The following is a 13,748-nucleotide window of genomic DNA, read 5'->3' on the forward strand; positions in this document are numbered from 1 at the left end:
TGTCCTCCCCCAAATTCATATTCAGAAGCCTGAACCTCCAAATATGGTTCTATTTGGAGACAGAGCCTTTAAAGAAGTAATTAAGGTTAAATGAGGTCATATGGGTGGGCCTAACCCAATAGGGCTGGTGTCCTTAGAAGAGGAAGAGGGGTGCCTGGGTGGCTCAGTGGTCAAGTGTATGCCCTCGGCTCAGGCCACGATCCCAGGATCCTGGGATTGAGCCCCTTTCAGCAGGGAGTCTGCTTCTCTCTCTCTCCCTTTGCCCATCCACTGTTCCCCCAACCCTGCTTGTGTGTGACCTCTCTCAAAGAAATAAAAAAGAAACACTAAGATGAGTATACAGAGAAAAGGCCATGTGAGGACATAAGGTGACTTGCCATAAACCAGGGGCACGCCTCACCAGAAACCAGCCCTGCCAGCACCTTGATCTTGGCCTCCCAGCCTCCAGAACCATGAGAAAATACATTTCCGCTGGTTAAGACACTCAGTGGTGTCTTGTTATGGGAGCTGGGGCACATTAATAAAGGCTGGCAAACAGAGCGTTCCTATCAATGTGCTCCTGTATAAAAGCCGATTTAAAAAAAGGAAATAATTGAAGCATATGGAGAGTAACAGAGAATAATATTTTAAAAAAAATTCCCCCACCACTCAAATTTTAACAAAAGCGGACAGTGTGTGTTTGCTTCAGATCATTAAGAAGTTTAATCCTTCTCGTGAGCTTGGTGCCTTTTAGATCTGCTTCCAGACCCTCCTACCTCTTACAACTATTCTGAAGTTGGAGAAGGAGGCCATTCCTGGCCACGCTTTTATGTGCTTATATGTACCCACGTGTCAAAGAGCAACACACAGTACTGCTTTGTATTTCTATAAATGATACATGTACAGACCTTCCACATTGTCTTGAGGTTTATGTGTGCATGTTGATATGTGTCGTTACAACCGAACGATTTTTAAAGTTTTCCATGGCATGGGTGTGCCACAATTTACTCACCCATTTTCCTGCTGACACACTTGGGATGATGCCAGGTTTTCAGTGTTCTAAACACTACAGCCCTGATCAACCTTGTCTACGTCTCCTTGTATGCATGCCCCACCGGAGTCCTTGCATCTTCAAGTTTGCTAGATCCTGCTCTCCCAAATGATTGTGCCAATTGTTAGGCTTTTAATTTTTCCCAAATCTGATAGGTCTGAAATTGTAATTCATTGTTCATTGTTTTATGCAGAATAATTTACATACAATGAGCGGTGCAATTTGACGGTCTTTGATGAGAGAATTAACCTGTGAAATCAGAACTGTGATCAATATGCAGTGTATTTTCATCATCCCCGTTTCTCGTGCATCCATGCAATCCGTCCCTCCCTCTGCCTCCACCCCCAAGCAACCTCTGGACTGTTTTAACAATAGACTAATTTTCATTTTAGAAAGTTTTATATAAATGGAATCTTATGGTATGCTCTCTTTCTAGCTTCTTTCAGATAGCATAATGATTTTGAAACTTATCCACAGTGCTATGTGTACCAAAAGTCCGTTCCTTTTTGTTGTATGGACATATCTTTTGCCTACCCATTCACCTTTTGGTGAATTTATTTCCAGTTTGGGGTATCACAAAAAAGGCTGCTATTAACCTTTCTATGTGGCTGTCTGTTTCCGTTTCCGTAGTAAGGATAAAGGCCAGGTGGCATGATAAGTAGATGTTTAACTTTACTTATGGTTTTTATTTGCATTACCCTGATGATAATGCTAGAGCGCCTTTTCATGTGCTCATTGGCCGTTGACATATCTTCTTTGGTGAAGTGTCTGCTTAAATCTTTTGTTCATTTCTTAATTGGCTAACTTTACTTCTTGAGTTGTATAATCTCTTTATGCATTCTGGAATTCTGGATACAGTTCCTTTATCAGACATTTTTCAAATATTTTCTCCCAGTTTGTGGCAGAAATTTCATTTTCTTAACTATGTTTTACAGAGTGTACAAGTTTGTGATGAAGACCAATTTCCCAATTTTTTCTTTTATGGCTTATGCCATTTCTGCCCTAAGAAGTCTTCTACAAATGCAAGGTCACTAGGGTTCTCTCCTGTTTTCCTCTACACATCTTTAGCTCTTGTATTTAGGTCTACATATGGGAAGAAGGTGAAGGTCCACTTTGTGTGTCTAGTAACTACGGTGCCATTTGTTGAAAAGACTATCTTGTTCTTTGAAATGACTTGGCACTTTGGTTGCAAATCAGCTTACCGTACGTGTAGGGCTTATTTCTGGATTCTCTGTTCTGCTACATTGATCTCTAGGTCTATCTCTACACCGATTATCACTGTCTTGAGTGCTGTACCTTTCTAAGTTTTGAGATCAGGTAGTATAAATCCTCTTTTGTTCTATTTGTCCAATAGTTTGGGCCAAAACATTTCTACATACATCTTCGAATTAGCTTGTCAAGTTTTACAAAGATTTCAGATGAGATTTTGATTGTGCTTATGTTGAATCTGTAAATTTGGGAGCACTGACCTCTTAATATTATCAATACCTAATCATGTGTATAGCCCACCATTTATTTAAATCATTAATTTTTCTCAATACTTTCCTATAGTTTGGTGTAGAGATCTTACACGTCTTTGGTTGGACTTATTCCTAGGAATCTGATCTCTTGCCGCTGCTGTAAATGGTACCTTTTTATGTTTTCTTTTTTTAACTATGTTGCTGGCAAGTAAATCTTGCAGAATTCACTTATTAATTCTAATAGTTATCTGTAGATGCTATTGAATTTTCTACATGCATAATGTCATCAGTGAATAATGAGTTTCATTTTTTACTTTCTTATCCTTATACCTTTTGCCTCTTTCCTTCCTTGACCGCGCTGGTTACAGGCTCTCCAGTACAATACTGAGTAAGAACAGCGAAAGCAGTCATCCTAGTCATGTAACTGATCTCCGAGGGAACGTACAGAAGGCAGAATAATAGCCCCCCAAAATGCCCATGTCCTGCTCTCCAGAACTTACAAACATGTTAGATGGCCAAGGGGGGTTAAAGTTGCAGAAGGAATTAAGTTTGCGTATCAGCAGGCCTTAAAGTAGGGAGGAAACCTAGGTCATCTGGGTGGCCCCAATGTAATCACGAGGGTCCTTAAAAATAGAAGAGGGATTGCAGAAGTCAGTGTCAGACTATGTCATGAGTAAAGAATTCAACCTATTGTTGCTGGCTTTGCAGATGGAAGAGTGCTGCCAGTCAAGGAATGTGAGAGGCCTCTAGAAACTGGCAATGGTAGGCAAACAGATTCTCCCCTAGAGCTTCCAGAAAGGAAAGCAGTCCTGCTCACACCATGATTTTAGCCAGTGAAACCTGTATCAGACTTCTAACCTGTAGACCTGTAAGGTAACCCAATCTGTACTGTTTTTGAGTCCCTGAAGTTTGTGGTAATTTATTAGAGCGGCAATAGAAAACTAATACAGATCCTTGAGACTTTCCAACAGTGTGATGTTTGCTGTGGGGTTTTTGTGGATATGTTGTCTATTTGTTCTTGCATTCCTTCCAGTTTATTTCTGAAGTGTATTTTTAACTCTCATATTTGCTCTGAGCTCTGTCAGCTCTCATTTTATTTCCTCCTGTTGCTGGCCTATCTAATCTGAGCTTTTCCAATATTGATGTTCTAGTCTTCTTTCTTAAGCTTCTATCATTCTTTGAATTTCTTCATAATTTTAAAAAATATTAGATCACAGTTTTTCTCTGCTTTGCGAATGTGTTTGGGTATCTTCCCTTTCTGTGGGTATGTTATATAGGTCGTTATCCTTCTCTTTTTTTTTTTTTTAAAGATTTTATTTATTTATTTGACAGAGATAGAGACAGCCAGCGAGAGAGGGAACACAGGCAGGGGGAGTGGGAGAGGAAGAAGCAGGCTCATAGCGGAGGAGCCTGACGTGGGGCTCGATCCCATAACGCCGGGATCACGCCCTGAGCCGAAGGCAGACGCTTAACCGCTGTGCCACCCAGGCGCCCCAGGTCGTTATCCTTCTCTTAGAGCATAGTGCAAGATGTGGTTGTGTTTAAGTGAGAAGGATTTCCCTGTATTTTTAGAAGATTCCTGTGTAAGAGGTGAGGTGGGCCAGGACAGTTTCCTAATTTTGTGGTGTGAGGATTCTCTCTGCTGCAGTTACTACGCTGTGTTAGAGAACATGGTTTTCTGTGTACCCCGTTAGTACTTCCCATATTCGGTCTCATTGGGTCCCCTCTTCCATCAGCGTCCGAACCCTCTCTCCCGCACCCGCCCCTGCCCAGTCCCTCCTTTGCCAATGTGTGCTCTACACTCAATCATTTCCCTCAGGGCGGGCCCATGTGCTCTCTCGGGCTACTTCTGAGAACTCTGCAGACCAGGCTGCCCTAGCAGCCCTAGACCTTTCTGTGGGCTCTCACTGGCTGCCAATTGAACGCTCAACAGCCCTATTTCCACTGTGGTTTTGCAGCCACACCACAGGCCCGATTTTGCTTTCTTTCTTCCCCTTTTTTTTTTTTTTTTTTTTTTAAGATTTTGTCAGAGAGAGAGAGACCACAAGCAGGGGGAGCGGCAGAGGGAGCCGGCTCCCCGCTGAGCAAGGAACTGGACTCCGGACCCTTCTTTTGCTCCTGCTTGCTCCTCCGAAACTGTTGTTCCCATGTGATCTTACTGCTATTGATGGTTTCAGCCCAAATTGCTCGGATTCTGGGATTCACAGGGTTACTCTACCACCTAATTTCCGCAGAGATGGTGTTTTTTTCTTTTGCTATGGACAGCACCTGGGGGTTCAGGGAGATTAAAAAACCACCCACTGCTGCTACCATCGTGCCTCCTAAAACTGATTTTTTATTTTAAAATGATTTGTATTTTTCTATTTATATTGTAATGCCCAGATAGGGCAGACTACTCTACAGTAACACATAAATTACAGACTTCGTGACTCAACACAAGCACGTACTTCTTGCTCGCGGCACAGGCCCCTCAGGGCGCTCTCCCAGCAGTTCCCCTGGCCGTGCCCGACGGGCCCCAGCTGCTTCCATTCTGCAAATTCTTGGTATAGATGCCAACAGGAAGAGAAGAGAATGGTCAATCACAACCACTGCTTGTGAAGGCAGTGAGTTTTACCGCGAGGGCCGGAAGTCACATCGATCGCTCATCCCCACATCTCACTGGCCAGCACTCAGTCTCGTGGCCCCAGACGACCCACGACAGAGGCTGGCAGAGGTAGGGCGACATTAAGAATCTCTGCCACAACTCTGTACGGTTGCCCAAGCAACTCTGGGAGAAAAGACAGAATATCAAACGTAAGATCCTGCCTAACTCTTCATGTGTCTGTAAAAGGATTTCAGATGCCATGTGATTAAAGAACACTCGCTATGTTTTTAATAAGGCTTTAATTCCATCAGTACGGAACTTCAAATAAAAAAAAATTGTGACTCAAACTCTTTTCAAGTCTGTAAAAAACCTTCCACAGGTTTTCCACAGCCTCCAATTGCTGACAAATTTGGGGGAGAATAAGAAAGCATATAATTAAACAAAAGTAAAATTTCTTCAATTATAAAGGGAGTTAAATATGGCTTTTGGAATTTTAAAGAATTAAACTATACCACTAATAGATGAGGGAAATGGTAATTTGGCATCATTTATAAACATAATGTGTTCACAAACATTCTAAATATTCAATATACATACTTCAGGAGAACCATGACCTTAAGACAATGATTTTTATCACCTTTAGTCTACCAAGTTTGACACTATAAATATACTCATTGAAAAAATTAACACAATATTTAAATAAGAACCAAGTTCATGAAAATTTACAAAATACAACTAATGTACTCTGACTTATGATCATATCTTAAATATTTCAATTTTACTCTTCTAGCCTGGTCAGGCCATTTAAAAAATAGTTCCACACTATTTTTAACTTCAGGATATAAAACAGTAGGAATTTACTAAGTTTTCCATTATAAAAATTAATATAGCAATTCTCAAAAATTAAAAAAAAACTGTTTTATGAAAGCAGTACCCACATCATAACAACTTATTTCTTTAAGAACACAGCTTCAAAAGGCACATTTTAATTACTAGTATTTGCCTAAAGATGGTGGTTGAGTTTTGAATCTCCAGTCCATTCCCCACGCTCTCAGCACAAAGGCGGCGGAAGGCCAGGGGAGGCAGGAGAACACAGGCGTCCAGTGGGGTTGTACTGAGGCAACCGTGTTCTCACTCGCTGTATCCATGGAGACCAGGAGAAAGAGGTGAAGGAAGGGGGAGCTGCAGACCTGTCTTCCGTCCTAATTTAACCTTCATGAAATATTTTTTACACAAAAATACTTAATTAAAAAAAAATTACAAGACAGAAAGCTAAAAAACCAAAAGGCCCAGACTACAAACTGCCAGTTTAGTTTGAGTGGTGATGTTACTTGTTTGGGGCCTGAAGAAAAGAATGAAGCTTCTGATTCCTTATAATCACATGTTCATACTGCGCTCATCTCCATTTCAATCACTTGCTGAGTTAAAGGTGCTACGAAGTCCTAGGATGTCTGACATACTGATTTTCAAAATCAAATATAAATGACTTTATGGTTATCTCTGTCATGTTCCCCGTTAGTTAGAACTGATATTCTAAAGTCGACTGTTCATTATATTAACACTGGTAATTTCAAGTACCCTACAATATGACTGTTATTTTTAAGGACTTATGCGCTAGGACCCCAAAATGCAATCCAATATACACTTTGAGGTATGGTTTACTTTTCAGTGAAGTTATTACTAACTGAACTACTAAACTGAGTAAGATCAGTACTCTAAAGTACTAATTGATTAAGTAATTGATCCCATGTAAGAAACAAAAGGGACTTTTAATGCTATTTTGGAATTTCAAAATATTGGAGATCTGCCTCAATTTCATTTAGTCCCCTCCAGTCCCAGTTCAGAGCTTCCATTTTTTTTTTTAAAAAGGGGGAATATCTTTCGATTTGTTTCCTTACTGTAACAAAATAATTGACCAAAAATATTCTGAAGTACAGAAAATAAAACAGTCACCTTTTACTCAACCAAAATATAACTTCCTGGTCCCTAACAATGGTCACTTTAGGGGCACTTATTCAAGTTTTAAAATAGCAGCTTTTTCAATTAAGGCAACATTGCTCTATTCTTACCTGTTTTTCTATTAACCACTTATTAAAGTTCACAAGAGCAGCTTCACCCTCAAAGGCCTTTTATAATGTAAGAGGAGTGAACATGAACATCCTTCTCAATATTTAAAAAGAATATAAAAAGTTACTAAAAGTCAACAACCAACCTTATTTTTCTACTTGGAATTCTAAAGTAATTACAGTCATTTCAGAATGTGTAAACCATGAAATTACCTTTTAAACTAACATCAACAACATAAAATACAATTTTCCTACAAAAATACAATATAGGAGATACATCACTTTTTCCCTGAAATAGAAATTTAATATTTGGACAAAAAACCCCTGTAAACTTTTGATTACATTCAAAAGATAACCTTTTAAAGACTTACATTATTTTGAGATTTTGGCAATGGGAGCTCTTAACAGCAGATTTGCATTACTGTATTGTTTTAACAACATAATAATGCCAAACGGTTTGTTTCTTTTACTCTTACATCTGCTACCAGGAGGAAAAGAATGGCTTCCTGCAGTGGACAGTCTGGGTGAATGCACTGCTCAGATGGACAATCCGACCCTGATTTCTTCCTTGACTGCGCTCCACAATCACACAGGGCATTTGTACCAGCTGGACGGGACTCTTCCCGTCTTTCAGTGCCTGAGTAAGATTTAAGATCTGTGGAAAGAAGAGATATTGTCACTAGTTCAAATAAGATAAAGACCTTCGTTCAGCTCACTGACATTACTTTAACCACTCATTCATAAATACAATTTTTATTTCATCCATTTATGCCCAACAGACCAAATAAAGTGAATGGTTCCATATTCTCCATTTGACACCAAAGCTAAACAAAGACTGGTCTAAATTGTCTGCTCTTTCCATAATTTGGCTGTTGTTGATAGTGCTGCTATAAACATCAGGGTGCATGTAACCCTTCAAATCAATATTTTTGTATTCTTTGAGTAAATACCTATAGTAGTGCAATTGCTGGGTCACAGGGTAGTTCTATTTTTAACTTTTTGAGAAACCTCCACACTGTTTTCCAGAGTGGCTGCACCAGTTTGCATTCCCACCAACAGTGCATGGAAGGAGCCCAAGAGGCCATCACTGATGAATGGGTAAAGAAGATGTGGAATATATACACAATGGAATATTACTCAGCCATAAGAGAAAATGAAATCTTGCCATTTGCAATGACATGGATGGAGCTAGAGAGTATTATGCTAAGTGAAATAAGTCAGAGAAAGACAAATACCATATGATTTCACTCATATATGTAATTTAAGAAACAAAACAAATGATGATGGGGAAAAAAAAGATAGAGGCAAACCAAGAAACAGACTCTTAACTGTAGAGAACAAACGGTGGTTACCAGAGGGGCAGTGGGTGGGGGGATGAGGGAAATAGTGATGGGATGCAGGAGGGCACTTGTGATGAGCACTGGGTGATGTATGGAAGTGGTGAACCACTCAACTGTACACCTGACACTAATATTACACTGTATGTTAACTGGAATTTTTAAAAACTTAAAAAATAGTCTGCTTTTAATTCAATACTTGCCTTATCCACTCATTCAACAACAACAAAAAATTATTGCATGCCTACTACGTGCTAGGCTCTAAGCACTGGGGCTACAACAGTAAAAAACAAACAAAACAAAACAAAAACCCTGCTTCCGTAGAGCTTACATCTTAGCAGGCGGAGGAGTCAAGCATGAATCAGTAGATTATATCAGGTATTACAGGGTAAAAGTGCAATGGGAGAGCATGATGCAAGGCAAGGGGGTTAAAGATTTAGGAAAGGTAGCTATTTAAAATAAAGTTTTATTTAAGAGTTTACTCTTAAATAAAAAAAATGCTAGGACGAGTAAAATATATTACATTCCACGTTTAAACATACTCTCAGAATTGCTACTTGAGCATATAAATAAGGTTATGAAACTCAATGCATAGCTTACAGCCTATTCTACTCTCTTCAGATAAAATAAGATTTTAATAATTCATTTTCTTTTTTTCCTGCATATCAGGTAAAAAACTCCCTTTGTTATGTACTTTAGAAACAAAGATGTCTCCTTCAGGTATTGGAAAATATCTAATAGACAGTATGCATTTTAGTGGTTCTTGTAAAGATTATTTAATAATGATAGCATAAAGGTTTCAACATAAAGCCATACTAATAAATAAAATTCAAATACTTTGAATAGTATAAAACTGGAGGGTTTAGATCCTAGAAAATCTGAAGTATTTAATACCTCAGGGAAATAAATCTTTACTAGCTACAGTAGTTACTCATTGTATTTATGTTTTAGGATCCTTTTTTTTTTNCCTTCAGGTATTGGAAAATATCTAATAGACAGTATGCATTTTAGTGGTTCTTGTAAAGATTATTTAATAATGATAGCATAAAGGTTTCAACATAAAGCCATACTAATANATAAAATTCAAATACTTTGAATAGTATAAAACTGGAGGGTTTAGATCCTAGAAAATCTGAAGTATTTAATACCTCAGGGAAATAAATCTTTACTAGCTACAGTAGTTACTCATTGTATTTATGTTTTAGGATCCTTTTTAAGTTCTTCCCTTAAAATCTTCTAGGCTGGCTATACTTGGATAACAAGACACAAAGAATTCATGAAATTCACATTTATAAGCATCGTTTTTATCATGAAAATAAATGTGGGCACCAGCATGGCTGAGGAATGAAATGTTCTGGTTATTTCCTCTTTAAAAATTCTATTCTAAAAATGGTAGTCTAAACACACTAATTTAAGTAATATCTAATATTTTCCTGACTCTAAAGCCATGATTGTTGTAGAGAATATGGAAAACAGAATGGTATAAAGAAAATGAAAGTCATTCTATATTTCTCATAGTCCATAGTATGAGAAACAAACTGGGGGCCTCAGAGGGGAAGGGGGTGGGGGAATGGGATAGACCGGAGATGGGTAGTAAGGAGGGCACGTATTGCATGGTGCACTGGGTGTTACACGCAACTAATGAATCATTGAGCTTTACATCAGAAGCCGGGGATGTACTGTATGGTGACTAACATAATACAATAAAAAATCATTAAAAAAAAAAAAGAAAGTCATTCTATAAGCTTAACCATTTTTAAACATATAATAGCAAAAATTAATCCTAAAACTATCCTAAATATCAATGTTTCTTTGAAAGTTGAGACGACACTTGATGATCTTGCATTTATTTATTAAAGAAACATCTATGGAGCATGCACTGTGTTGGGGCGGAGAGAAGACTGAATAGGAGAAAAAAATCCATGAGAGCCCTTAAAGTACACACGTTCTAGAAACAAACAGCCATATGAACAAATAACTGGAATAAAAAGTGATGAATGCTTTAACAACGGTGGACCTATGCTTAAAATCTGATCCCCTCCCCCACAGAGCACCCATTTTTTCCATTTCTGAAAGAACAAACAAATCTATTATTATATGTTTAAATCAGAGAAGACTATTTTTAGAAATAGGCGAAGCACTGCAGGCAAGGACACTTTCGTCTCCATTGATCTGAGAACTGGGCAGGGATGTGATGGTTAGGCCAAAGGCAGATGGCATAAACTCACAGACTTCCACATATAGACTATGCTCTCATTTAGACTAGCCCACCGGTTCTCAAATTTCCGTGGGCATAAGAACTCCTGCACTATCTAGAACCACACCTACTCTCTGGTTGGTTTTAAGCTATCGTAAGCAATAGCAAAATGCCCAACATGCTGTTTTAATGTCTAATTTTTGAGTCAAATGCAACACCAGTGTATTTCCAGGGAGTGCTGCAGAAAACAGGACTCCGAGCCTAGGAACACAGCGCTGGAGCCTGAAGGAAAACTGTCCTCCAGAGGAAAAGGAAAAGGCAACTGAGGAGTGGTGACAAGGCACAGGAGGGCGCCGCTGGGAAATGGGAAACGGGAGGGAAGAATGGTTCAGAGTGGCCAGGCTTAGGGGAGGCCGCTGCCGAGAGCTAAGGCAGGTGCATGGGACGGATGGAGGAAGGTGCAAAAGGTCCTGTGGCCTGTGCTCCAGGTCGGCACTGGAGCCTCCACCCACCCAGGAGTCGTGGGAGTCGTGAGTCGCAGGAGACATGATCCGATGTGCTTTTAGAGAGATGACTCTCGTTTAATGTGAGAGAGAGAGGAGAAGAGGTCAGGATACCACTTACAAGATCATTAAATCCAGAGAAGAGATGAGAAGGGTCTCAGGCAGAGGCGATGCCTAAATGTAGCTGAGGTGCCAGACGAAGAGCCGCTTATTTCACAGATTCAACATGTTACTTAACCCCTTTGAGCCAAGTTTCCTCCACATAAAATGCACAGAGCTACGGAGAGCTGCTGTAAGGATATGTGATACCGAACATCACACTATCTAGTAAAGGGTAAAGTACTCAGGAGGCACTGAAGTGTTAGCTTTATTTTCTTCAACATCAATTATTACTGAACCTGCAGATGAGCTTCTGGTTTAAAAGCCACTGAAGAGAAGTTCACTGTGTATTCATGGGGCAGCTTTATTTATTATTTCTACCATTTTTTCAGGCCACATGTAAAATATATTTCACATAAATATGTTCTGAGGTCCAGTGCTCCTGACAGGCACAGACAGAACACAAAATGAATGATCTGAGACTCTTAACGACAGAGAAGAAACTGAGGGTTGATGGCGGTACCCTGACCTATATATATAGCTTTTTGGTTTTAGCTGTTTTTTAAAAAAAACATTGTCTGAAAAGTTAGATAGTATTTAATGTCCTAAAGTGAGTCAGTGTTTGGAAACAGAAACCTAACAAACAAAAACGAATAACAGCAACTTCTGTTCCAAGCAACAAAATCATTATTCAGCCAGTTCCTTAACTAAGTCAAAATACTTATTTTATTTCTATTGTTTATAATTTTCCTTAAACCCTTCTGATTTGTGCTTTGGTACAACCAAACCTTTTGCCCTAGTTTATGGCAAGTTTTTAGCTTTACACACATAATCAGTGACATGTTCTAATTCTTCTCATAAAGATGTGGACTGGAACTAAGAACGTGTGTGAAGGCATTTATTTATTTTTTTAATCTGGGACTGGTACTCTTTATTAAAGTTAAAGATGCTGAATGTTAACTTTAAATACAGTAGGTCATGATCAGGGTCAATAAGAGCTTTCAAATTGTTTTATTTATTTATATTTTTTTTATGTTTCAAGTTTTTATTTAAATTCTAGTTAGTTAACATGTAGTGCAATATTAGTTTCAGGAGTAGAGTTTAGTGATTCATCACTGACAGACAACACCCAGTGCTCATCACAACAACTGCGCTCCTTTGCGCCCATCTCCCACCTACCTTCCTCCATCCAACAAATATTTGGTGAATGAATGATTATCTAATTTAATTATTTATATTTGTCAAAGTCATATAATGTAAAAATCAGTACAAAAACTAGACTTCTTTGCCCCAGGTATGCCACAAATAGCTACCTTAAATTAAATGCGTACTTTAGGAAGAAAAAGTTAATTAGTAAGTCACTAAAAGACAATGTTTACAATAATTCATCTGTGTACAATATTTATAAAATTATTTACAATAATTTATTTCATGTCGAGTCTTCCTTTTGGAACCTAAATGCTACTAACAGAGTGGAAGGACCAGACATTATCTGTAGCTCAACCAGCCTGCAGGTCCACAGCAGCAGACCTAATACCCTGTATCTCCAGATAAAGGAGATAAGAAGGAGTGACAGGACTGAGTAACGATTAGTACTTTTATGCCTCTATCAGTGCTCAACTTTGGTGACATGGTGATTCACTGACTGCTCCAGAAAAGGCCAAATACATACCATGAGAAAAACAATCAACAGGCAACAGAACTTGGTATTGAAACATCCAAGCAAGTAGATTTCAGGAGGAAAAATACGGTAACACTCAGGAAAACAGTTATCAAAATGAGGACAAAGAATTCACAGGAGGGGGAAACTGGCTAAAAAGCAATATACAAAAAGGTCAAAAATATCTAATTTAGAACAAGAGGAAAGTGTCTATTGAAATCCACTTCATTTTTAATCATATGAGCTACTTTGGTTCAGCATAAAAGAACTGCATCTCTGGGTCACCATGGAGAAAAGAGTTAACAACTGTTTCGAAGAGAGAATTTTTTTCTTAATGAACAAGATCCTAAAAAGGTTAACTTACCTGACCCCTCATCACAGACATCTGACTTTCAAAAGTGGCTTTGTTAAATCTTCTGTCGGTCTTTCATGGAATGGAAAAAAACCCCCACATTATTACAATTCCAAAAATCAAGATATTTGAAACACATATTTGAAAGCAAATGAATCCTTCAGCTTAGCATGTAAAGCCATTTCAAAGCCTTCCTAATAAATAAAGTAATGTTTAAAGAGTATTTTTACTTGACTGGATGCCTCTAGACTGACAAGAATAGTTTATTAATACTCCAACTGGTTCCAAAAGGATTTAAAATGACCTTCTAGCCAATGGTTTAGGCTTTTTTGAGAGGATTGAATCATAGCAGCTCACCAAGCATTTATTATAAATTACAGAGTACTTCTGTAAAAATTCAACTTTCGAAGAAAACAACTTGTCAAGTTTTAATATAGTCTCAATTCAGAGACACTCAGAA

General features: G+C 38.5%; 1 protein-coding gene across 4 annotated transcripts in view; it reads right to left on the bottom strand.

Moving 5' to 3' along the window:
• Nucleotides 1–4,614: 4,614 nt before the first annotated feature.
• PI4K2B (phosphatidylinositol 4-kinase type 2 beta) overlaps nucleotides 4,615–13,748 on the bottom strand; it is a 30,602-nt gene continuing 21,468 nt past the window's right edge. For 2 of the 4 annotated variants that reach the window (XM_034672001.1, XM_011216673.3), the window contains 2 exons: nucleotides 13,301–13,360; nucleotides 5,357–7,795 (listed from right to left, as the gene is read on the bottom strand). In XM_034672001.1, coding sequence (XP_034527892.1) covers nucleotides 7,622–7,795; nucleotides 13,301–13,360 — 234 coding nt within the window. In that variant the 3' untranslated portion in view covers nucleotides 5,357–7,621. Of the gene's footprint in view, nucleotides 5,258–5,356; nucleotides 7,796–13,300; nucleotides 13,361–13,748 lie in introns of those variants that run through there. The other 2 variants (XR_004628924.1, XR_004628923.1) reach the window with 2 other exon arrangements.

Source organism: Ailuropoda melanoleuca, chromosome 11 (genome assembly GCF_002007445.2).
Source record: "Ailuropoda melanoleuca isolate Jingjing chromosome 11, ASM200744v2, whole genome shotgun sequence".
In the NCBI taxonomy this organism is placed as follows: domain Eukaryota; kingdom Metazoa; phylum Chordata; class Mammalia; order Carnivora; family Ursidae; genus Ailuropoda; species Ailuropoda melanoleuca.